At 41.2% G+C, this 27,897-nt stretch overlaps 1 protein-coding gene across 1 annotated transcript in view; it reads left to right on the top strand.

Moving 5' to 3' along the window:
* LOC121569542 (protein ELFN1-like) overlaps window positions 1–26,810 on the top strand; it is a 100,012-nt gene extending 73,202 nt beyond the window's left edge. Inside the window, exon 3 of the mRNA XM_041880596.2 lies at window positions 21,801–26,810. Within this exon, the coding sequence (XP_041736530.2) occupies window positions 22,189–24,582 (2,394 nt within the window). The 5' untranslated portion in view covers window positions 21,801–22,188 and the 3' untranslated portion in view covers window positions 24,583–26,810. The remainder of the gene's footprint in view (window positions 1–21,800) is intronic.
* Window positions 26,811–27,897: the final 1,087 nt, after the last annotated feature.

The raw sequence follows: 27,897 nt of genomic DNA, 5'->3' as shown, positions 1-27,897 counted from the left end.
ACACAGTTATGAGAATTCAAATGAAAACATCCATAAACACCTGTGAAAAGGCCAGGGCCCAGTGGTGCTCAATCAACACAATTGATTTTCCATGTTCTATATTTAGTCTACAAGAAACATCTGTCAAATATCCTTGAACGTAACAGTTGGAGTTGAATGTAAAGCAGCAATGGACCTACAACACCATACACTACCCACTACTAGCCACCAGGACATGGTGGTCAAGAAGCGTTCAGTCCTAATGTGCTGTTAAAGCTGTACTCCTTAGTTGCTACATCCATCTTTGGACATTAATGATATACACTGAACAATGAGTATACAAAACATTAAAGACACCTGCTCTTTCCATGACATAGACTGACCAGGTGAATCCAGGTGAAGGCTATGACCCCTTATTGATGTCCACATCAATCAGTTTAGTTGAAGGGGAGGAGACAGGTTAAAGAAGGATTTTTAAGCCTTTAGACAATTGAGACATTGATTGTGTATCTTTGCCATTCAGAGGGTGAATGGGCAAGACAAAATATATAAGTGCCTTTGAATGGGGTATGGTAGTAGGTGCCAGGCGCACCGGTTTGTGTCAAGAACTGCAACACTGCTGGGTTTTTCATGCTCAACAGTTTCCCGTGTGTATCAAGAATGGTCCACCACCCGAAGGACATCCAGCCAACTTCACACAACTGTGGGAAGCATTGGAGTCAACATGGGCCAGCATTCCTGTGGAACACTTTCGACACCTTGTAGAGTCCATGCCCCGACGAATTGAGGCCAAAAGGGTGGGTGGAACTCAATATAAGGAATGTGTTCATAATGTTTGCTATACTCAGTGTATACCCATTGATTCTTGAAGAATATAACTTATACTGTAAATGCCTCATGAGCTTAGTTCAACAGTCGTACCCCATCAGAACCCAAAATACAAGCTTGTTTACTCCAATGTTTGTAAACAATGTAAATGTAAACAACCACTATATAGCCTCAAAAAATTGTTAAAACTATAATTTTTATATCATGGATGGTCAGTCCTTGCATCCATAGCCCTGTCTATGAATTTGAGAGTGGTTAGATTTCTCCAGGCCCATCCCTCAACCAAAACAGAGGCGGGGTATACGCTTTGTTATTGTTTCATTTAAGGATTCTAGCTTTAAGTGCCCGGTTCTAGTCCACCTGGACCAGTAATTCATTGAATTGAAGAGTCATTTGAATGGATTACCACAGACCATCTATGATTAGCCTATGAAAGACGGAGTTCCGGGGGGAGCCTTTAGGTGGACACATAAAGTGATCATAAAACAACATTATAGAGTCAGCCATTGATGCTTCTCAATCTCAACAGAGAGGGAATTTAACCCTTTATTTCCCTTTCTTCAAAGGCATGCTCTCATGCAAGCTGGTGATGTGACTTGCAAGCTGGAACGCATATAGGCCTTGTTCTTGTGGTGATTTTTCCGTCCCTGCTTTCCAGTAATGTGGAGACAGAAATGATCAGTGCTCTCAGGGGTGGAACGAAATAGAATGGCTGTTTATTTCTCAGTCATTCTATTTCATTCAGCCCTGAGAACAGTGATCAAAACTGCTTATGTGCTCCGCAGACATTATTAATGATTACGTTAGTGCCATATCACTATAGTAATGGCTTAAATGCAGTGTGACATTATAAAACCAAAGTGGGGTATCGTTGCTTACTGTTTTACTGTGACCTTGCCACAAGATGGATGAAACATGCTGTATTCCTCATGGGGGGATTGTCCATATTGAAAAGGGTAAAGGGTTGGTTTACACTTCATGATTAATAATGAGTGTGATTAGTGTCGTGGCGCAAACTAGATTGTTAATGGAGGCTGGCGCAGCCTGCTCCGCATGCAAATTAGCATTGAGAGAGGCAATCATGGGGAAAATAAATGTGAGTTAAAACAGGGCGATGGATGCCGCGTTGAGAGACCCGTTTATTACAGACACCCCTGATGATTCTCTTTTCATTGCTGACAGTAAGCTGTGACTAGGTTGCCCAGCGTGAAACTTCATTTGTGCTCTCTGTTCCGTCACATCCCATTCACGTTGAAGCCAGCTAGCCACCCCAGTTGACCTTCAAGTCATGTCAAGCTCCCGGATAGAGATTGAAGGGTTGGTTGGGGGTGGGGTGGTGCTTTGTAATATTGTGACTTTTGGAAATCCATTTAACATATAAATATCTGATGCTCTGATTCACATAATGAGTGACGGATTGCAAAAGGAATGTTTTATTTACTCGCATAGTACATGAGATTGAAGAATTGCCTTCACTTCACTTAGTAGCGTACTCAGGCGAGGAAAGGGACGGTACAGGCTTTGGTTTCTCTTTTGCAGCTCACAACAAAAGCTTAGACCTGAGGCCACTCACCTTTAAAGTAGGATCTTTGACCATCTGTTTTTATGCCTCCCCTCCCCCACACTCGTCAAGAGGTGCATTTCCTTTGAAGATGTATTTGTAACATTTACTATTCAATCTTGTGTTGTGAGAACACTGAGAATCGTTCTGCTGAAGTCGTTTGCCAGTTTCGTAAATGCAGAGACTGTGTATGAAAACACATTGAAGGAACAATTGGGCATACCTGTACTTAAAACCATTAATAATATTTTGTGAGACCCTATCGGTCATAGCTGCTGTTGGTGACTATTGGTATTATTGTCTCAGACATAAACCACTGTTAAATAAGTCTGTTCTGTAAATAATGTATGGCAACAATGAACATGACTTCCTCAGAATCCACGGTTCCCTGAAGGAGAACATTATTCTCCTTAACTGCCTGAGAACAGGGTATTGACTGGACAGAGAGATGTGTGTTGGTGTTTTCTAATGTAATGTCTTGTGATCTTGGGTTGATCATTTCCTTAAAATAGCTTGAAAGGGTTTACATTTTTTGGGGGGAAACTGTTTGTGCTAAAGGTACAGTACTCGAAGAAAGAACATATCATAGACTGTCTCAATTTTACAGGCTCCATTTTACATGTCTAGGCAGCAGTAGTAATGGTTTTGAGATGTTTGCAGTGATCTCAGTGATAACTGGATTGTGGGAGGAAGATAGTAGACCGTGTGAAGTGGGAAAAGTGCCATCTACTGGCAGAAGATTCCTATTTACCTTTGTTTGAACACTAGTTATCCTACTCCATTTTTCCTCACACCAGGGCTTAGTCAACCCTTGGCTCTAACAATAGCTTACTATTTTGGCAAACACTTCAATGTAATAAGCCTTTCCAGAGTTCTAACTGGTATGAAAGACTACATTTCTGCCGTCCAATCTTTACATACTGTAGTTCGCTCATCAATGCAATATGAATGGATGAGGACAGTCATTCCGTGTCTAAATTCACTTCAGCCTAAATTCCACCACATACTGTGCTGTATAGTAGATGCTTACCCCCAAGGGAGACTCTTGCTCTTATTTGGAATAATACTGACGATCAATGGAAGAAAGCTACAGTTCAGGCTTCTCATTTCCCTGCAGGTATCAACCCTGCATCTTGAATGGGTCCTGGATTATTTTTATGAGGATGACTCAGTTCACAGCTCTTTCTTTTAGAAGAAGGCCTAAAGGCACGAGTCTCTGTAACCCATCCAATCTGTATTGGATGAGGGTCCATTTAGCGTGACTAATTGAAACCTGAATTAATTTGGGCGAGTGCCCTGTCTGCTCAAAGGATTGGGTCTGGGACAAAGTTCAGAGGAGAGCACTCTGACTGAGTTAAGAGGACCTTAGAGAGGACTCCCATATTGCTCTATAAGGGTAATTGTGTCAGAAGTGATTAGAGAATGGTATCCAATCTAGTCTTGATTTTTACGTCTATACCTGAGCCTCTCCTTCAGAATAGATTTGATTACAGTTTCCGACTATAAGCCAGCATTCTCCCCGCTGGAGCTTCCCTACGACACATTCTTCACTGTAAGCTGGTTTATACTTCATCAGACATGCGCTACAGATTCATATTTTACAAAGGACACAGCTACCGGATACACTTTATTATAAATGTTGTTGAGGCAATTATTAAAGAGTGAGTCTCAAAGGCCTGATCACCGACAGCGTTGAGACAGCCTATAGGGAGGAGGTCAGAGACCTGGCCGTGTGGTGCCAGGATAACAACCTCTACCTCAACGTGATCAAGACAAAGGAGATGATTGTGGACTACAGGAAAAAAAAGAGGACTGAGCACGCCCCCATTCTCATCAACGGGGCTGTAGTGGAACAGGTTGAGAGCTAGTGTCCATATCACCAACGAACTATCATGGTCCAAACACACCAAGACAGTCGTGAAGAGGGCATGACAAAGCCTATTCAGGAGACTGAAAAGATTTGGCATGGGTCCTCAGATCCTCAAAAAGTTATACAGCTGCACCATCGAGAGCATCCTGACTGGTTGCATCACCGCCTGGTATGGCAACTGCTCGGCCTTTGACCGCAAGGCACTACAGAGGGTAGTGCGTACGGCCCAGTACATCACTGGGGCCAAGCTTCCTGCCATCCAGGACCACTATACCAGGCGGTGTCAGAGGAAGGCCCTCAAAATTGTCAAAGACTCCAGCTACCCTAGTCATAGACTGTTCTCTCTGCTACCGCATGGCAAGCGGTACCAGAGCGCCAAGTCTAGGTCCAAAAGGCTTCTCAACAGCTTCTACCCCCAAAGCCATAAGACTCCTGAACAGCTAATCATGGCTACCCGGACTATTTGCACTGCCCCCCCACCCCCACCCCACCCCATCCCCCTCTTTTATGCTGCATTTCACTGTAATGTCTACACCTGTTGTATTTGGCGCATGTGGCAAATAACATTTGATTTGATTTGATTTGATTTGATTTAATCGGATCATCACATCAACCGACAAAATAAACCACTGTCAGACCGTCCAGGAGTGTGTCGACATATATGTGGATTTTTTTATTTAAGTGGTCCCCGCCATGGAGCCATCAATCCTAGCTTTCTATGATTATTCCAGCGAGTGTGGAGGGAGTATTTTCTACTAGACTGCACCTTCTTGTCTCTCAACTATTTATGTAACAGGCAAAGACCTTGAATGTGTCACTGTGTGAACAAAACAGCTATGTGAACTGATTGTGCAACATGTCTCTGCAGAGAACCGTATTATAACTTGGTTCAAGGGAACTCAACAAAGATACTCGATAGCTAATTAAATTCAGAACATTATGAATCGAGGGATGCTTACAGCACATGTACCCTTTGTACACTTCCTACAGTATTTGTCACGCCCTGACTCAGGGGACGGTTATATGTTGAGTCAGGGTGTGTATATTCCTTGTTGTGTTTGGTCTTTGTTTGTCGATCAAGTATGTATGGTTCTATGTTGGCCGGTGTGGTTCCCAATCAGAGGCAGCTGTCGTTCGTTGTCTCTGATTGGGGACCATACTTAGGCAGCCTATTGGCACTAGTGGGTTGTGGGATCTTGTTCCGGTAAAGGTTTGTTTTGTGTACTACCTTGGACTTCACGTTTCGTTTCCGTTCTTGTTTTGTCGTGGTGTTTATTCAGTGTATAATAAACATGTATGCATATCACGCTGCGCCTTGGTCTGACCCGTCATTCAACGAACGTGACAGTATTCATATTTTACAAAGGACACAGCTACCGGATACACTTTATTATAAATGTTGTTGAGGCAATTATTAAAGAGTGAGTCTGAAAATTACAGAACAAGTATTTGTCTGAATCTTTTGTGAAGTTGGTATAGATATATAATCAGTATTATGGGGACTATTTGTTTTTGCTTTACATAACTCAAAACATTCAATTTTACTCTACTGCACAAAAGTAGCCCTCCTAACTTCATATTTTGATGTGAAGTAACTCCAGTAAATGCATGAAAATGTCAGAAATAATAATACATGGCACTTGTACTGTATGTATAATTGTTAGTGTGAATAGCTATGAAGCTGTCAGACCATGAAGGCACCAGCCACTGTGAATACACTATGGAGTGACATGATGGTGGGTAGAACACCTGCCAGTGGAACACCTGCCGTTGGTTGGTTGGGGGTTGGTGACTCCACCATCCCTGTTTGTGAGGGAACCTGTGGATCACTGTGGGTGGGCGGATGGAGGGTGCAGCTTCAACAGCCAGGCTGCTGCTGTGGAAGAAGACATGCTGCCAGGGAAGGGAACGGCTGTAAATCGAACCAGAAGGGTGCCGGCATAGCTGTGACATCTTTACATTACTTGGGAGGGCTTTAACTTAAGCACTAGATTCTTTCATTTCACAGGGAATGTAGCATCGCATTTGATGTCCGTTCTGCCTTTTAGGTGAGGTAGCATCTGCTCATACACAGCCTCGCAAATGCTCATCCCATTATGGATGAGTTTGTGAGAGAACACTCAAATGGACAATAGCAATAAAAATGCAAATGCTGACAAGTTTTATCAGAACATTTTGTGCCAGATAAATTCTACCAGCAGTCAGCGTTTTAAATGCTTTTTAAACTGTTGTATCTATCCCACCTTAACTGGGATAATATCCTTATCACCAGCATGTTCTTGCCTGCCTCCCCTCTCAGAGTATAACTTTACTCTTCATTTTTTGTGATACTGTACACCAGACATCCTATCCCGTCAGTTCAGTATAGCTTAACCTTAACTAAAACATGTTTTCCCTTCCATATTGTCCAATTTGTAATATATGCCTTGTCAAATTCTTTCATTTCAAAAGACAGAAACAATTTTATTCTCCAACATAGCCATCTCACTAGACAGCTTTCAATGTTTCCATTTTGCCTCCAACCTTCCCACATCCATCGCTTTCTCCAGCCTAGAGTCTGAGGCTTTCTGTATAGATCAAATGTGGCCAGTGGAATAGTCGGACAAGCCCAATGTCCTTGCTGCCGCTGTGCCTCACAATGATTGATTCTATTCCTTACTATCTCATCCAATCCTGAAGCTTTCCTTCATTCCATTGCTGACTGCTATCATCTGCTACTCATATGTTTGGGAATGGGGGTTAGAGATATTGTACAGTATCTCCATAGTGACAAGGAGATGTAGCCTATCATGCACAGTCACAAACATAGATTATTCTGAACATGCTTCTTGTACTGAAATGACTACAGTACCCTAGCAGAATGACTAAGTAGATTGTATTTCCGGAGAATACAGTATATTCAGTAAGCACTATAGGTATTTCCATCTTCAACTCTACTGAATCAGATGTCTGCATCGCCAAGTATTGAGGAGTCATATTACAAGCTGAAAGGAAATGCTCAGATAATTATTTATTATTGAAATATACACAAAGTAGAAAATATGAGCACTGCAGAATACTGTATGAAACTAAAGTTAAACAAATAAATACAAATAAAGGCTTACTACCTGTAGGCTCTTATGCTAATGCTTCTATGTTCCACGTCTTAACTCCCAGGGCAACTTTAATGAAGATGCATCACACATCATGGTGGTGGCTGCAGGACCATATGTGTTTATGATACAGCTGCCATAGCATTATTATCAGGCAGGCTGGGGTTCTTTATGGGCGATCTATTGGAGAGGGACGGTGACCCCTGAGGGCTGCCAAGGTCAGAGTGAATCAGATGTGCCATGTCTATTATTGGCACAGTTCCTTGTCACCACAGACTGGGAGAGCATTGGGGGTTGATATGTGTAATGCAGTTCTCTAGAGCTCTGGAGCTTTTAAAGCTGAATAGTGACTGGTAACAATTAGCCTAAGAGTCCAAACTGCAGTTCCATTATTGGCGTACATATACAACGTAAACAACCACACAAAGCCATTATCATCAGACATGCAGCATGAGATATTCTGTCAGGGAATTGTGATCAGTATTTGAAAAGATAAGAGCAATTTGCTGGTGTATTCATATTTAAAAATAGATTTGTATTTGGGAGTTTTTATTTTTTCCCAAACCAACAGTGCTTTTGCCTTGAGCATTATGTATTGTTTTTTTTTAACATGTCAACAAATCATCAACGATAGATTGCCGAAGTACCTTCCACATCTCCCAACATTACATTTATTAAGATCAATAGTTAAAATACCACTACTTAATATGTACATTATATACAGTAACTCTATTGAGTGCTGATAACATAAAATGCTTGGCACAAGGACTACAGACTGTGTGCGGAAGAATCTGTCAGAGGAATGATTCAAGGAAACAACAAATACATCTCTGAAATAAGCCCTACATGTTGGCTGTGAAATAGCTTCACCCCACATTCTGCAATGTCATGTTGATGTAGGTACTTGGTCCTTGGTCAGGTGAGTCACAGAGTCACAGACATACAATGTACTCTGCTTTAGTGGATCCAGGTGCTGTTGGGATTTAAGCAGAGTGAATCTCTCCGCTAGGTAAAGGTCCTGAATAGTCATTCTGAAAAGTACTTTTTCTGTCATGGCTAACTACCAGGAAGTTTGAAAAGAGAGGCTGAGTGGGTGGAGAGCTTATATTCATGAGCTCACCTTGACTGACAGCTCTTTGAAACACCTATGTCAAACAACTTGGATGCAGTGTTGCAGTAATATCATCTCAAGCTAATTTGGTGATACACAAATCAACTCAAACAACATTGAAATTGCATCAATTATATATATATATATATATATACATCACCCATTTGCCATGTTTCTTTTGATGTGGTTCACAGCAGCACTGACGGTTGTGTTGACTTGACAACTGTGTCTGAGTTTTGAACGATTTTGTTCCATGAAGACCTAGCTAGTCAGTAACTAGCTAACACCAGAAACAGATGAAAGGGGAAACATATAAGTATCTTTGCCATAAATGGTGGTCCTCTGTAGCTCAATTGGTAGAGCATGGTGCTTGTAACGCCAGGGTAGTGGGTTCGATCCCCGGGACCACCCATACGTGAAAAAAAATGTATGCACACATGACTGTAAGTCGCTTTGGATAAAAGCGTCTGCTAAATGGCATATTATAATTTATAAATGAATAGAGTAAACTTTTAATTATGTTTGCTGACTCCCTAGTCCAATTTTTATATCTAGCTATATAAACTACGCCCCTCTGAAAACACACCGATGTTGGTTACAAGCCGGTACTTATGGTAACATATATCATGTTACCATTGATGTGTTAAAATGAGAGTTAAGGTGATGTCACCTTGTCCCCTTAATAATGTTATTTTATTTTTATTTAACCATTATTTAACTAGGCAAGTCAGTTAAGAAAAAAGTATTATTTACAATGACTGCCTACTAATGAATAATGAATCCAAGTGTTTGACATGGGGGAGGGGACCAGTAACTTTATGATCAAACTTTATCAATGTACACTACCGGTCAAAAGTTTTAGAACACATATTCATTAAAGGATTTTTCTTTATTTTTACTATTTTTTACATTGTAGAATAATAGTGAAGACATCAAAACTATGAAATAACACATATGGAATCATGTAGTAACCAAAAAAGTGTTAACAAATCAAAATATATTTTATATTTGAGGTTCTTCAAATAGCCACCCTTTGCCTTGATGACAGCATTGCACACTCTTGGCATTCTCTCAACCAGCTTCACCTGGAATGCTTTTCCAACAGTCTTGAAGGAGTTCCCACATATACTGAGCACTTGTTGGCTGCTTTTCCTTCACTCTGTGGTCCAACTCATCCCAAACCATCTCAATTTAGTTGAGGTTGGGAGATTGTGGAGGCCAGGTCATCTGATGCAGCACTCCATTACTCTCCATCTTGGTAAAATAGCCCTTACACAGCCTGGAGTTGTGTTGGGTCATTGTCCTGTTGAAAAACAAATGATAGTCCCATTAAGCACAAACCAGATGGGATGGCTTATCGCTGCAGAATGCTGTGGTAGCCATGCTGGTTAAGTGTGCCTTGAATTCTAAATAAATCACAGACAGTGTCACCAGCAAAGCACCCCCACACCATAACACCTCCTCCTCCATGCTTTACGGTGATGAAATAGATCATCCGTTCACCCACACGTGTCTCACAAAGACACCGAGGTTGGAACCAAAAATCTCAAATTTGGACTCCAGACCAAAGGACACATTTCCACCGGTCTAATGTCCATTGCCCGTGTTTCTTGGCTCAAGCAAGTCTCTTCTTCTTATTGGTGTCCTTTAGTAGTGGTTTCTTTGCAGCAATTTGACCATGAAGGCCTGATTCACACAGTCTCTTCTGAACAGTTGATGTTGAGATGTGCCCATTTATTTGGGCTGCAATTTCTGAGGCTGGTAACTCTAATTAACTTATCCTCTGCAGCAGAGGTAACTCTGGGTCTTTGTTAAGTGAATTATTAATCAAACTATTCTGTGTCTCTGTGCGTCCCCCAAAAGGTTGTAAGTCTTTTGGGATTTGGTCTTTTACCAAATAGGCCTATCTTCTGTATACCCCCCTACCTTGTCAGAACACAACTGATTGGCTCAAATGCATTAAGAAGGAAAGAAATTCCACAAATTAACTTTTAAGAAGGCATACCTGTTAATTGAAATGCATTCCAGTTGATTACCTAATGAAGCTGGTTGAGAGAATGCCAAGAGTGTGCAATGCTGTCATCATGGCAAAGGGTGGCTGTTTGAAGAATCTCAAATATAAAATACATTCTGATTTGTTTAACACTTTTTTGGTTACTATATGATTCCATATGTGTTATTTCATAGTTTTGATGTGGTTATAATGTAGAAAATAGTAAAAATAAAGAGAAACCCTTGAATGAGTAGGTGTTCTAAAACTTTTGACCGGTAGTGTAGAAGCAACAGTCATTTTTCATACTTTGGTCATCATATTTTCATCTGGTTTCCTTCAAATATCATCCAATTTCATGAAAAACATGATTTGACTGTTCATGACCTTTAAGCTCAGGCCCCCATGTGTTCTCTGTCTCCCACCACTCTGTTTTTGGCCACGCTGACATTTGTTTTTGGCCAAGCTGGATATCACACAGTGTCAGTGTTCTGTCCCTAAACACGCCATGTAACCTCACAGGTTCCTGAACAGATAAAAATGTCAATGTGTAATTTGATAGACGTGAGTGGAGAAAAAGGAGGAGTCAGTGAATCATGCTGCTCATATCCTCTTAATGAGAGTGCTGAGGCAGGGTTAGCTGTCACTCAGAAACCTGGTTCTCCCACAGCATAATCTGATTGAGGAACTCCACTCGGCTTCAGAAGGTTAATTGGTGGGGTAGAAAGCTGCATTGGCAGAGCAAAGTAATTGACAAGAAGAGGGAATTAGTGGCGTTGTTCCTGTACGCATAGTTAGCGTATGTGAACTTTATGCACTGATTTTACCTCATGCTATATACAGTATAACAGCAGCAGGCAAATGTGCTCCGTCTATCATACAATATGTGCTCCATCTATCGTACAATCTAGCATCAGACTTAAAGGGATAGTTCACTTAAAATACAAAATGACACATTGGTTTCCTTACGCTGTAAGCAGTCTATAGACAAGGTATGACAGCAATCCATGCTTTGGTTTTATTTCCCTGGTGCCGTTTTTTTGTGGCACAAATCCCATTCAAGTCATGGTACCGATATTAGCATTTTACACGCATCATGTCCAAATCCATCCAAAAGTATCGAAATTGATTGTGAAGCTTAACAAAGTCACATAGATTATTTGAATACGATGTGCGAAAAAATTATAATAACAGTACCATGACTTGAATGGGATTTATGCCACAAATGCTAAAACGTTAACATTTGGAAACAGTGCCAGAGAAACTAAACCAAACCTTGTCCAAAAACTGCTTACAGCGTAAGGAAACCAATAGTACTTTGGGTGAACTATCCATGTGAGACTGTAGATCCCAGTTTAGCCCGCCATGTCTTGAGTCAGCAGCAGGAGAGGTGTCGGCATACATCCTCCTGCCCGCCGGCAGCAGGTAGGCTCAAAGGCCAGAGAAGTGAGTGCTGAGTTGATGGTCTGGAAAATTGCATTAAAACCTGCAAGTATTATCCCAAGTTGTATCTTACTCTTACATGAACGTAATGAAATTAAACTGTAAGTGTTGGTTGTGTTCTCCCTGTTCTTATGACAAATACAGGCTGTCTACAACCTAATTGTTTTCTCATTGGATTTGTTCTCCTGTTGTTCGTTAAGCCAATTCTGACAATACCTCAATTGGTTTGTCTGTCTGTAGTAGGCCTTAGTGTAATTGAATTGTCTACAGATTCACTCAAAACAAGTCTGTGGCATAATGCACAATTATTGTTGGGACAAATCCATTACTGTTTTGTTTGTTTATGGTGCAAATCAATGAATGTTGTTAAAGAAAGGTTTTGCGTATTAGATCTACAGTTTCAGACCATTATATTTGATTTTTTTGCTCATAGTACCAACTGAGCAAACTGTCCGAAGTGCTTTCATACTGCAGTTCCCAATAACTCCACCTTGGATTTGACTTTAGCTCTAAAAGCTCTATCCATTAAGGCTACCGTTTCCATCAGTGCACACTGTAATTCTAAGCCATTCTCCATGGCTTATCATCCTTTTTTAAAGTGCCATCCAGAATGGAGTTTGTACTTTGTAATGAGATTTCATGCTCCCTGGAAAGGTGAGAATCGTACTAGGTCATCAGCCTGTTAAAGGACTCGATCCACTGAAGAACAATTGAGTGTGGTATTGGGAATTTACAAGAGATGCCAGAGCAGTAAGTCATTTAAAGTTTTACAAAGAATCACACTGTCAGGAATACCAAATAGCCTGTTAGTTGAATATGATTGTAGAATAGAACATGTGTGTCAAATTATTATTCTGGAGGTCTGGACTTACATAGTTGGCCTTAACCCTTGGCCCTCAAGCTCTTGATTAGCCCAATCATTCACTATTTGACATTTGCCAATTTTCTACCTTTAAAATTGCCAAAAAACACTACACTTAAGCTAGATTTATTACGGAGATGGATGTATGAAATGCTAATATATGTGGCTAAATGGCTATTCCGAGTAATTAGCTAGGGGAGATGGAAACAGACATGCAAAAGGGTGTGCACAGAGTTTCACCCTCATTTGGTTGGGCAAGTGGAGCTGTTTTTCAGAATGTCTCTCAGCAACTTAAAAAGTGCTCTCCCAGCAGATATGCATTTGAAATAGATGCCGCACAAATCGTCAACATTTACACATATCAAAGTTCATCCTGACGAAAGGAGAACTGGTGCTCATTAGGATTACCCCTGTGGGGAAGAGTTGTGTAAGGCTGCGTTTACACAGGCAGCGCAATTCTGATATTTTCCACTAATTGGTCTTTTGACCAATCAGATCAGCTCTTTTGCCAACAATTGGGCAAAAGATCAGAATTGGGCTGCCTGTTTAAACACAGCCTTACTTCCTTCTACCAGCACCTCATTTGGTATTTGGTATTTTATTAGGATTCCCATTAGCTGTTGCAAAAGCAGCAGCTACTCTTCCTGGGGTCCACACAAAACATGAAACATGACATAATACAGAACATTAATAGAAAAGAACAGCTCAAGGCACATGTAGCCTACATATCAATACATACACACAAACTATCTAGGTCAAATAGGGGAGAGGCGTTGTGCCGTGAGGTGTTGCTTTATCTGTTTTTTTAAACCAGGTTTGCTGTTTATTTGAGCAATATGAGATGGAACGGAGTTCCATGCAACAATGGCTCTATATAATACTGTACGCTTTCTTGAATTTGTTCTTGATTTGGGGACTGTGAAAAGACCCCTGGTGGCATGTCTGGTGGAGTAAGTGTGTGTGTAAGAGCTGTGTGTAAGTTGACTATGCAAACAATTTGGGATTTTCAACACATTAACGTTTCTTATAAAAAGAAGAAGTGATGCAGTCAGTCTCTCCTCAACTCTTAGCCAAGAGAGACTGGCATGCATAGTATTTATATCAGCCCTCTGATTACAATATTATATAGAGCGGCAAGACGTGCCGCTATGTTTTGGGCCAGCTGCAGCTGAAGTAGGTCTTTCCATACAGATGTAAGATCTTAATTTGATCATCCTGTTGCAGGAGAACGTTCCTGCAATGGAGAAAATGTCAAACTTGTAGTGTATTTGAGGTTTAAAAAGGCTTCTGAAGTAAATAATTGCCACTTTGAAATTTCAGACTTGATTTTCCCTTACGAAAAATCTATCAACCCCTACAAAAATATTGACAAAAATATAGGTTAATTATAATCCACATAATAATCCATATTTCCTGTTGCTGCAGGATTATGTTCCTGCAGTAGAAAACTGGCTCAAATTAAGATCCTACATCTTTATGTATTGGTTGACCTTTTTTTCCCATCGTGCTGAAGTTGTTAGCTGGTTTGTAGTGCACTTTCCATACATAGTGCAAGCGTGTCATTCCACCACAACTACCACCACCACCACCACAGGATATACCGTATGTGACAACACTGAAAAGCAATCTAGCAAAACATTAAGGAAACTGGTATAGTTCTTGCTACACCTCCTTTTCTGCCTCTGCTGTAGAAGGTCATGAGTATTTCAAGTGGTCTCAAAGAATGTCTGAAGAGCACGTTGAGAGCACAAAGCTGTAAATTGTGTGCATCTCCACGTACAGTACTTTATCATTATGTATTTCCTTTATTTGTTTTTGTCACGTTTTTTATCACTGTGGTGACATTCATTCGCCTCCATTGAGATAAATACCATTGTGAAAGCTTTTCCTGCCTGAATTTATATGAGGCGATTCCAATTGTCATGGGGAAATAAAAGGGCTTTGTCTGAAAAACAATTCAACGCAAAGAGCAGTGGCACAATACCTCTCACTTATCAGGGAAGTAAATTTAGATAAAAACTAATTTGTGTGCAGTGCCTTGCAGCTGTCCGTGATCCTGTACGAGGCCCTTTTTCTGAAGAGGCCTGGCATGTCCACAAAGTACGCTATCTATGTCACAAAGGAAGCAAGCACATCTCCAAACAAACAGGATTCCGGGCTAGAGAGAACATTCCATTCATTTCCAGGCAATATTCCTTTTAGTAATTAATGCATGACTTTAATATCCTTGGATATAGCTGAAGCATGCATCCACCTCCTCCCTTTCTCTCCAAAGCAATTCAGTACCTCAGTGAGCACAATGTTTTCCTTCCCCAAGAGAAGCAGTTCCATTTCAGCTCAATTGATTCTCCCAACTTTACCTTTTTCATTCTTTCCCAGCAAGAAGCGCATGCATTTTCAATGACATCAAATAAAGGGCAGTCATTAGGAGGGATGAGGGTGGTGGAGCGAGGCCTTGGACACATAGACATGGGAGTGAGATAACATGACTATATATAACAAGACAGATATGACCAGATGAAACTGATAATCCAGTCTTGCCGTGGCCTTCTGACCAATACAGGCTGTCTAATAGGATTTGCAAATGTGCGTTTTCCTCCGAGAGAGCGAGAGAGAGGGAGAGAGATAGTGAGAGATAGTGAGAGAGACAGAGACACAGTGAGAGAGAGAGAGAGAGAGAGAGAGAGAGAGAGAGAGAGAGAGAGAGAGAGAGAGAGAGAGAAGATAGGATACAGTATGACAGCTTTATATACAGTATACCTCATGGGGAGACAGTTGCACTAGTTACTGTATCTGTTTCATCCACGAGGCTTATGGGAGATTCTGTCATGTCTTTGCCTTGAAGCCCTGGCTCTCTGTTGCGGAGGAGAGAACCACCGAGGCTCCGCATATGAGAGCAGAAGCCTGTCTCGCAATCACAGACTTGAATTCAGAGCAATGAAAGACTTCCCTTCAAGGTAACATGAGCTCTCAGCTTCCAAAGCACCCTTGTTTGCCTGCTTCTATCAAACAGTAATACTAGTTGGCCTCACAGTTACGCTGTGTTATGTCAGTTGTCATATGGTAAACATTGGGTCTATGTATTGCCCCCATATGTTAATTGTAGGCACTTTGAAGGCAACTACTTAAATCAAAGATCAAATAGCATCTACACTCTGAGTTAAACATCAATTGAAAGAGGTATCTTTCCTCAACGTTGACTGTTTATGGAGAATACAGTAGCTCTCTCAAACAAAATCCACCAATAATATATTAAATGTAAAAAGTGTAGCTATCTAAGTGTATGAAAGTGCCCTGAGCAAGCAAAACAGTGGGAATTTACAACAACTGAATGTACAACCATTGAATCAGTCTTCAAGAGTAGGGCGTCATTAGTTGTTCATAGGGGATGACAAGAAAATCCATCATTACCCTGCATGCAGCAGGGCCCCAATGGGAGCAAGTAGACTGGGGAATGGTTGCCTGGGCTGCCTGCGTGTCCACTGGGAGAGGAGCTTGGTTCTAATGCCCTGGGTGTTCTGGCCTACAAGTCCAGGGCTACACTACCACTGGACCATAGAGATTGCTGCCATTAGGGAAAGTGAGCAGAGTCCAGGGCTGCAAATAGACCTATAGGCTCATATCAGGATGAACATGCCATGCTGCCCTAACTGCCTTAAGCTCATTTGCAGTATGTGCCACGCTTTAGGTGAAACTTTTGGATTTCACCATTGGTTGTTCTTTTTCACACCGTCTCCAATGTCTTTTTATTAGTTAGCACTGTAGGATTTGTTGCTTAAGCATATAGACATCGGGCGGCATTAAAGCACTCAAAGACACTAAACCTGAATGTATGATGAGAGGTTTGTTTATTGCAAAGGGTAGTTTACTAAATCACTGCTAACATACATATGCAACAGCGGGTTACTGTAACAAGGCGAACTAGCAGGGTTGTAATTTATGCTGTGGACCGCAGTAGCGGTGGTGGAATTGATGCGGAGCCCATTGGAGTGAGTCACAGCGGACAAACAAACCCCTCTATGCATTATTAATGAGAGAAAGTATTTTCAGGAAAGTACTTCCATTTAACACCTAAAGGGATCCTGCAACAACACCATGCTGAGAGAGAGCTGAGGTCGGGTCAGACTGCCTCTCAGACACTGCTAGCCGGTATTTACAGTAAAGGTCAGAGAATGAGGGGACAATGATAGGAGACAATTTTCTCTTTAAAAGTTTCGCCTTGCCAGATATTTCCCAGAGCTGTACTTTTCATATTCATTTCATGGAAGATTTGGTTAGGGTTTCAAAATGGGAACCTTCTTTCTTTCAGAGGGTTTAAATAGTGATTATATTTGAATGCCCCTTGGTAAATGCACTTTTGTTGTTATAGAGGTGGTTTTGTAGTGGTAGCCTTTGGCATTTCCTTGCAGAGCCTTCCACACAGTGCATGGAGGTGCAGAATGTATTTCCCTGTTCTATGTCTAGGCTAGCAGGTGACAGAGTGACTCCACCCACTTTACCATGCCGATGATATAGTGGGAAATAGGTATACTAAACAAAATGTACCCTTAAATACTTTGGACAGATGCCATCCATGTACTCAAAAAAGGCAGTCTTAATGTGCTTTTGATTTACAAATCTGGGCCACATGCATTTTTCAGCCAACGGGCACAGTCCTCTTCAGTGCGAGCAAAATCCTCTAGTTTCAAGGGACAGACATTAAAAGAGTGCTCCACATAATGTGTGACCATCAGAGGAGGCTGGTGGGAGGAGCTATAGGAGGACGGGCTCATTGTAATGCCTAGAATTGAATCAATGGAACGGTTTCCATATGTTTAATGTGTTTGATACTGTTACATTAATTCCATTTCAGTCTTTACAATGAGCCCATCCTCCTATAGCTCCTTCTACCAGCCTCCTCTGGTGACCATGTCATACAGCAGTGGAACTCAGTGATGTGAGGGGGCCGGCACGGCCCCAGCCTTATAGAAGCCTGTCAGACCCAAACATCCACCCAACGTTTTATGTTGAGCAGCTCACAGCATATTCCTGCCTCTAGACATCCCCAAGCTCAATGGAAACTAAGTAAATGTTTGTAACAGTGCTCAACGTCCCCCACAAAAGGCATACCCAAAATGGAGGATCTTTGGTATGTATGGGGACAGACTGTGTATAGGAATGGTGAGGGTGCAGAAATATGAGAAGGGGACAACCCAGTGTGCTATTGTACTGTATTACAGTGTGCTTCCTAATTTAGTATTCAAATGTATCGGGTTTCCGATTCACACATAACCCAGGCACGAGTAGATAAAGCTGGGCTTTAGATTTGTGTGTAATGTCTCCCTCAGGGCTCATACAAATCCAAGCAAAACAAACAGTGCCTCAGTAGGTTACTTTAGCACTGCTCCCTCCGATCCGATGGTACATATTTACTGTCAGAACTCATCCATAGCCCCAGTATGCTTTTCCCCCATACAAGACAGCGTTACGAATGGCTGCACTCTTTTGTTTTAGTTAGGTTTAAATATCTCAATTAAAATGGAAAATACATATTACTTGTAGAAGTAGCTTGACTCAGTTACAGCAGTGATTTGAATGAAAGGTGCTAAGAGTATAATTAATCATTGCACGGATATAACGAGGTAGAGCATATTTGAAAAATAAAATCACTGAAACATTTCCACTGACTGATGACTGTGTCAGTAATGCATAGTGATGAATCTTAGCCTCAACAACCCTGTTTCTGTCCCAATCAGCACTTATGTGCAAACACGCTGACCAGTGTAGTCCTGAATAGGTTTATGTTGAACAATGGACATACTTCCTCTATTATCAGTGACTCCCATTCCAATCAAGCCAGCATCATGTACACTGTGTAGTAAGAGGATACTAAACAATGGAAATTCTATTCATATTGTCCTTTAGTTCGTGGAATGTGGGCAGATTTGTTTCTGAATATGAACAGTACAGTATTGTGCCCTAGAGATCATGGTATGGCTGTTGGTTATTTTGACTTCCTGAAAACGTATGCTCACTTCCTCATTTATGATAGCAATGCTCGATGGCAACACAATATTTGTTTAGGCCCTATTGGAACGTGTTGGGCAGACCATACAAAAGGTCAACAGACTGCTGGAATGACCTTAGGTCCACGGTTCCAATTTGAGGTATATTCCCTCTGCCATAAACTGTCACAATTTTCCTGTTGTAGCAACATGATTGTCCCCTTTATGTAAAGGCCCATGTCCTCTACCACCTAGGGACACCTTTCTTCTCACCCCCTGTGGCCTCCCACAAGGCAACACATCCACTTCCTGGCCTATGTCAGCAGTTGCATCAGAGGGCTAAGAGAGGCTAGTGGTGACGTCACATACCTCTGAGTTTAAAGTATTCAACTGCTGTCCTCTATGATTAACCTATCCATCACTTGAGTTTGCAGCCCACTTTCATGGTCAGTCACTCCCACACCATTCACAATGAATTAATGGCTGTAATAACACAGTCACAGGATCTAGTAGAGTTGAATATTTGATGTTACTTAAGGGAAGTCCACAAGTACCATTTCTTGAACAGTGACTTGCATTTCTAATATATTGGATTAGATTGAATTAAAATTTGATTTGCTTTCTTTAAAAAAAAACGTTATCTACAGTAGGAATCCTTCCAGGTCTTAAGAGCATTTGTAAAATATGAAAAATAAATGACTGCTCCTCATAAACAGAATTTTCATAATTGAAACATCTCTCATTTACTTTGTTAAATTATTAATATACAGAAATCCCTCTCTGTCTTTGCAGGGTAGAGGTAGGATGGCTTCTTAATTCTCATTGTCCTTAGAAATATTCAAGTGTGGCAGCAGTAAGCACGGCAGACGAGGTACTGGGTATTGTTGTGTACAGTAGGCTACACATCTCAACGAGGTCTAAACAAATATCTCCCTCTGAGATGTCTGGGCTGCTTTAAGTGGACCGGAGAAGAGAAAATGTAATTCATCGCTCTGAGCCGAGACCCCTGCCTTGGTGGTGAGCGTTCCTCCTCTGGCTATGTTTGCCTTCACATTGAATTTTAACAAGGAAAAAATGAATAACTGATGGAGTCCAATCTGATTTGAAGGCTAGTTAAGTGGCTCAAGTTTGGATAAAAAAGCAATACTAGGTGCCACTGACAATGAAGTATAGCCCTTGGGTCAGCAAAATGTATTGACTACACGTTAGTGAATGCAGATGAAATGTTTCCCCTCTCACTCGGAAATGTCTGGCATGCTGTAAATCATTTTCATTCCTCCATAGGCATTTTGTAACCTCAGTTATTTTTATCAAAAAGGAGAACAAATACTTTTATATGTGGCATGCAGTCATAACATATAAATCAATATCGTAATTGGCACATGCAGTAGCCTATCCCATGATGTTTTATTTGCAGCACAATGAAATCCGTTAAGAAATGGAAAAAGCATCATGATTTAGTATTGTGGGAATGTCAAAGTTATAAGGTAGTTCTTTGAATGGAAATAGGGTATGCAATTCGTAATCCAAACACAAAGGTATTGTTGCAGGAAGACGAAGTGTCTCAGTGGCCACTGCTGCTGATTATGACCACGGCTGTGCTGGTTGTCCGTGGTGCAAGTTATTACCTAAGACTATTATGAGAATGACTCAGATACTTAAACATTTGACTTTCCTTCCTCTCAGCACCTCCCATGCTGAGGTCACCTGCCGTTTAGGACTAATAATGCATTAATACATCTCCATAAAACCAGGATCTATAGGCTACACAACCAGCTCCAAGGTTTGCTCCTGCAGCTATCAACTTTATTCGTAAACCTTGGGATGTTGGAACTGTCTGTGTGCTGTGTCTTTAATTGATTACATTTATTGTGTCAAATTAATTAACCAGACCCAATGGAACACTGCAATTTCACAGGGGAACAATCTGACAGGGTCAAATTGACAATGAACAGTTTGCTATATTTGGTTCAAGGTTTGTATCCTCAGTAGTTTCCGTAAGATGTTTAAGAGACACATCCATAGCATTGAAAGTCATTAAGTTCTATTTATGTTGTCAGATTCTATAAGGTTCTCGAGAGGACTCAATTTCAAAGGAACATTTCAGTATGGCGCAGAGTAATTAATTTAATGTTGCATCTTAACATTAGTTGGACTCAGTTGTGTTTGACAGTCCCCAGGTTAATGGTGTGAAAATAGGGACCCTGCTTTCCCCAACCTGTCAAGTGGTAATTGGCCAAAGGTTTCCTTTAATAGCAATATGCCACAGGGACTGTACATCACCTCTGAAATTGTGTACAAAGTAATTGGATGGCCATGAAAGAGGAAGCATACACATTAATCCTATTTTGCCTTTAAAATCATATCTGCTATTTTTAATTAACGTGCAAAACAAAAATGTGTCTTGATTATTTGGATCCATATGTTCAGTATACAGGACAGATTAATAGAATGTAGAATATAAAATACAGAAGGGTAACACGTTATTTGTCTGCTACTGTCACGACTTCCGCCGAGGCTGCCTCCCCTCCTTGTTCTGGCAGGCTTCGGCGTTCGTCGTCACCGGCTTACTAGCCACTGCCGCTCCATATATCATCATTCCATTTGTCTTGTCTTGTCAATTACACACACCTGGTTCTTATCCCCTCATTAGTCCGTGTATAAGTGTTCCCTCTGCCCCCTTGTCCTTGTGGGTGATTGTTTTATGTGAGTTGAGTGTAGCTCGGTGGAGCTACTCGTACCTTGTATTGCCGTGGTAGATTGTTCCCCTGTGCCTGTATTTTGTTGTCGCTATCCAGCGCAACTGTGTACGACGGAATAAACTCTGTATTCTGTGATTTACCCTCCTGCGCCTGACTCCTTCAAATCACACTCATCACAGCTACAAATGGTCTATAAATGTTCAGGATAAATATTAATATATTTGTGCAGCATGGCATGTATTCTGAATATTTCTGGCAAGAAATATATATACAATTTTTTATTTAGTGTTGTAAATGTGGTTATATTCAAATTGTAAACCTCACATTCAAGCAGTTATTCATTCCCCTAATGTGTGCCTGTTTCTCTCTTCTTCACAGGGAGTTCCTCTGAGCCCATGAATGCAACCCAGCAAGAAAGACAGCGGAAGAAACAATAGGATGAGACCGATCAACGATGTTAGCCCTGGGGAAATAAGCACAAGCCAATTTGAGGTGGTGAAATACTGAATCTCAGCGAACCATCTCTAAAACTTCACTCCAGGCTAAAGTCATTGGATGGATGCTGGTATAAATGCACATGCCCAACATATTTTTGTAAATGGCTGGAACATTAGGACAGAATTATCCTTCACTGGACAGAAGGCCAATATATTGATTGTCTTCACTGAGGAGAACACTTGAAAGTCCAGCTAGATTACAAAGAGTTCAGTTCAGCATCTATAGAAACCACAGTGGTGTTCCCATCTTAGACCTTTTGGCCCTGCCCATGACATCAAGTGGCGCACCAATGGCCTGCGGTGGAGGTATGGTAATGAGTGCCTTTTTCTGGTCTGTGGCCATAGTATATTTGACCTATACAGGCAAAGTCAATGGGGACTGCTGGCTCATCGAAGGCGAGAAGGGCTTTGTGTGGCTGGCCATCTGCAGCCAAAACCAGCCTCCATACGAGGCCATCCCCACGCATATCAACAGCACCATCGTGGACCTTCGGCTCAATGAAAACAAGATCAAAAGTATCCATTTCTCTGCCCTCAGCCGCTTCGCCAACCTGACGTACCTAAACCTGACCAAGAATGAGATCAACTACATAGACGACGGGGCCTTTTCTGCCCAGTTCAACTTACAGGTCCTTCAGTTAGGCTTCAACAAACTCCGTAACCTGACTGAGGGCATCCTCAGGGGTTTGGGCAAGCTGCAGTACCTCTACCTTCAGGCCAACCTGATTGAGACTGTGACACCCAATGCCTTTTTGGAGTGTTATAGCCTCGAAAACATCGACCTCTCCATGAACCGTATCCAGCAGCTAGATGGGACCACGTTTACCAGCCTGACTAAACTGACCACCTGTGAGCTCTACACGAACCCTTTCAACTGCTCCTGTGAACTACTTGGCTTTGTGAAGTGGCTCTCTACATTCCCCAACAGGACAAATGAACGGATGGTCTGTGACTCCCCATCAGGTGTCTCTGGCTACAGTCTACTCAGCCAGAACCCTAACAACCCGACTTTTCGGAATGCCCTCCATATGCTCTCCACTGTGTGTACAGACGACTATGTGACGCCGTACATACCTGTGCCTCCTGAGACCACCACCCTCCCACCAGACTACACTCCCTGTGGGCTGGAGGACTGTCCCTCCGGAACTGAGCCAGATGAGAGTATGAGTATCAACCCAACAGTGATTCATGTGGATGTAAAACCCAGTATGAAGCTGAAGCAAGTCTCTAAAACAAGCGCCACCATCACTGTTCAGATCCCCCATCCCTTCAAGAAGATGTACAGCCTGGTTCTCTACAATAACAGTTTTTTCACTGATATTCAAAACCTCAAAATTCAGAATGAGGACATTGAACTTAAAAACCTGAAACCCCATACTGAATACACATACTGTGTCGCTTCTATAAAGAATAATCTTAGATTCAATCATACTTGTCTGGCAGTCTCCACAGGACCCTGGAATGGGAGAGATAGATCACAAAACCATGCAACAGCTACCCACTACATTATGACCATCCTAGGTTGTCTCTTTAGTATGGTGATTGTCCTAGGGGTAGTCTACTATTGCTTGCGTAAAAAACGTCAGCAAGATGAAAAGCACAAAAAGGCAGGCAGCCTAAAGAAAAGTATAATTGAACTAAAGTACGGACAAGAGCTCGAAGGGGGAACCATTTCCAGGATGTCACAGAAGCAAATGATGACTGGGGAGACTATGTCCCGCATGCCATACCTACCATCTGGTAGTGAAATGGAGCAGTACAAACTGCAGGAGATAAGAGATGACACGCCTAAAATGGCCAAGGGAAGTTACATAGAGGTGCGAGGAACCGTGGACCACCATGAACGCAGAGAGTGTGAGATGTCCATGCCTGGGAACAGCCAAGGGTCAGTGGCTGAGATTTCAACCATTGCAAAAGAGGTGGATAAGGTCAATCAGATCATTAACAACTGTATTGATGCTCTGAAGTCAGAATCCACATCTTTTCAAGGGGTGAAATCAGGAGCTGTGTCCACCCAGGAGCCCCAGCTGGTCCTAATATCAGAGCAGCCGCAGAGCAAGTCTGGCTTCCTGTCCCCAGTGTATAAGGACAGCTACCACCACTCGTTACAGAGGCACCACACCTCAAATGTCCCGCCAAAGCGGCCCAGCACCGCCACTGGAGGTCCCATGCGGAGCCCAAGGCCTTACCGCTCGGAGTCCAAGTACATAGAGAAGACCTCGCCAACGGGTGAGACCATCCTCACTGTAACGCCAGCCGCTGCCATTCTTAGGGCAGAGGCGGAGAAGATCAGGCAGTACAATGAGCACCGGCACTCCTATCCCGACAGCCACCAGCTGCAGATCGAGGAGCTGGAAGGGCCCGGAAGCCACAAGCCCTCCATCCTGGAGCCCCTAACTCGGCCCCACCCCAGAGACATGGCATACTCTCCGCTCTCACCTCAGTACCATAACCTCAGCTACTCCTCCAGTCCTGAGTACTACTGCAAACCACATCACACTATCTGGGAGCGCTTCAAACTCCGCGGCAAAAGGCACAAAGACGAGGATGAGTACATGGCTGCAGGGCATGCGCTACGTAAAAAAGTGCAGTTTGCCAAGGATGAGGACCTGCATGACATTTTAGACTACTGGAAAGGTGTATCTGCTCAACAGAAATCTTAATCTCTCCAAGTGTTTTTTACTGGACCACAACTTTCAGAAATGACACAGAAACCTTATATGTGAAACTCACTATTGATTGGATGGATACTTCCATATTGCGATCAACTACTTAAACATATATATAGCAACATATTTTGACTGTGAGTAAAATAGGAAAAGAACCTTGGAAATTACCATCTTAAATTTGTCACATTATGTATGGAATTTATGGGAATAAACTGTAATCTAACGTTTCAAGAAGAAAACATATTGCAAATTAAGAATATACATATTATATGTTGCAATGGATTATAGGTATTTGGGTATCGCATGGCCAAGTCCTGTGACAGTGGATTTGCTGTTGTGTACTTTGAGAATATACTGTAACAAACATTGAAAAACATGTCTACTGAAACCTCAATATTGTTCTTGAAAAACTACTGAACAATCATACGAAAATAACAATTTTTCTCCCCACATATATTTCATTCTACAACAGAACTATGTACTGATACAGTTTCTATATCTGCAATGTTTGCTGTTAAGAACAGAAAAAAAATGATAATGTGTTTGAATCAGGTTTAGCCCATGGATTTCAAAGACAGCTACTTTATTTGTTCTCTAATGATTGCCATGTCCTAACTGCTAAACATTACACTGGTCAGATAATTGGTATTATCTTACCCAGACCACTTAACTTTTCCTTCCCCTATTTACAGCACTATCACATAATACATTTTTAGAGGCCACTAAACAAACTGCACAATATTAAAAGGCTGGAATTTTCTAAATGTAATATTCCACATAAGACACCTCATTGTATTATTCTGATGCTGATGGTCTGTCTTAGGCATCGGCATTGTGAGCCATTAGTCATATCTTTAGAACCAAAGTCGAAAAAGCTGAAGTGTTTACAACATTTTCTTTCTGCATGGTCTAAGAAAGTGTTTCCCAACTCCGGTCCTCAAGTATCCCCAAACAGCACACATTTTAGTTGTAGCCCGCACAAAACCCCCTGATTCAACTTGTCAAGGGCTTGATGATTAGCTGATAAGTAGAATCAGGTGTGGTTGTCCGGGGCTACAACAAAAATATGTACAGTTGGGTGTTGGGAAACGCTGGTCTAAGATATGTGTGAACGTAGTAAATCAGGTTCCATATGCATTTCATTTGAATTTGTTCTACTGTGTTTTAAAGAGCCAAAACATTTTAAGAGTTACTTTTGTTAAAAGTGTAATTGACCTTTATATAACCAATATTTTCCACAGAAGGCAACCGTAGTTTCTCACCTGTTGTTTAGGCAGAATACTGAGAATGCAGTTCACATTCTCTACTGGAATATCTGTCCTATAGCCCGATGGATGAATGTACAACATAGATGATGAAATCTGTATATGGCAGCTTTTTAATTTTATTTCAGAGAGATTTTTATTATTTGCTATTTACAACCATCATCTCCAGTTTCCTTTGTATCTACTTGGTTATTAATGAATATATTTCCCATAACTTATCATATTTAATATTTGTCTACAATTCTCAGCCAACAAAGTCAAAAACAGCAAAGTCATTGGTTTCACTGAAGGCTCTTGTTGAAGGATATTTTCCTATACTGTGTGGCTGTTATGACACTTGTAAATTAAGAAGCCACCTATATACCAGAGGTATATCAACATGCCTGGGTTTACTATTAAAAAATGTCCCATGAATGCCTGAACGAAACTTCTGCCGCTGGATTTGTATATTATCTATACACTTTTGTTGAGTGGATACAAGAGGTAACTTGGCTGTCTGAGTTCTTATTTCAACCGCCTTAAACTTCTGAGATATGTGTGCGACTGTAATTTTCATTATTTTTCTTTCAGTGTTGATATTGTTGACAAGTCTTTATTTGTTGTAATTTTTCTAAATGCATTTCAATAGATTCCAAGAGCTGTCCGATTTATAGATAAATTAGCAAGTAAGCTATATGTTTTTATACTGCATATTGTAGCACTTCTGTGTCTCATAAAAGTTAGAATTGTTGGGAAACCGGTGGAAAAAACAGTGAACAGCTGTTGTTTAAGTACACCAGAAACAAACAAGAGCACAATAAAGTGTTTTTATTTTATTTCTTAATACTATGTTATCTGCTTTCAGACAAAGTACTGTGAAATAAAGGGAAGGGTGCACCCATCAGTATCTTCATTATGTTATTTTGTTGCTTTTGAATTCTGAATCAAGGTATGAATCCTGAACGTATGGAATCCTGAATGTATGAGTAAACTTGCTTCTTTGTATCACACACATCATTATCATGTTTTTATGATATTTTAGTGGTTCTACCAAATTATAACATTTTCATAATATTCTGTAGTCCAGGAATTTAAGCAACTGTACCATTATTCATGTATAGCTAAATATTCAAATGTAGGCTGCCCTGTAATACTAAACCTTTTCCATCTGAGTATTGGCAGTGTTTCCAATGCTCTGCTGAACATATCCAAGCAAGTGCTTATGAAGAAGTGACTGCATGCATTTATCTTGGGAGCTGAAGATAATTATTACGTTCACAAAATGCTGAGGGTTCGATTCAATCTGTAGTGCTGAAGACCTACGCTGAAGCGCGATATAAATGTTATTTAATTTAATATTCCTGCGTTCGCGGAGACTGCATTCACGGTAAAAGCTACATGTCGTCTCAATCGGAATTTACCTTTACATTTCAGTCGTACTACAGCGCTTATCTTCAGCTGCATGGATTGAATCAAGCTCTAGGACTGCCTCTCCTTTGAAAAACAAACATCAATTTGTCTTGTCCCCAATGGTTGTCAGATATCTGAACCTTAAAAGTGCCAACTGGGGAACATTGAACTTAAAAACCTGAAACCCCATACTGAGTACACATATTGTGTCACTTCTATAAGGATTGCTCTTAGAGTCAATCACGCTTGTTTGACAATCTACACAGGACCATGGAATGGGTAAGGAAACCAATATGTTTCCAAAGCATCCAAAGCAAAAGCAGGTTGATGTTTATTGTCATAAATCTTGCCCTGGAGGCAGAACTGAGTGATATCGCTATAGGGGCAAGCTGCTAAGTCAAAATTGTCTATATCATAAAAATTATTGAAAACAAAATGTAAGGTTAGGGTTAGGGTTAGGTTTAAAATCAGATTTTATGACTTTCTGGCTGTGCCAGCTAGTGACCACTCTGCAGAGCTGCCTCCAGGGCAAGATTCATGACAATAAATTCCAACCTGCAAAGCAAAATCCAAAGCATGGATTGCAGTTATACTTTGTCCATAGACTGCTTACAGGGTAAGGAAACCAATATGTCATTTCTAATTCGGGTGAACT

The sequence above is a fragment of the Coregonus clupeaformis genome, chromosome 7 (genome assembly GCF_020615455.1).
Source record: "Coregonus clupeaformis isolate EN_2021a chromosome 7, ASM2061545v1, whole genome shotgun sequence".
Lineage (NCBI taxonomy): Eukaryota > Metazoa > Chordata > Actinopteri > Salmoniformes > Salmonidae > Coregonus > Coregonus clupeaformis.
This window is presented reverse-complemented; position numbering and strand designations above follow the sequence as displayed.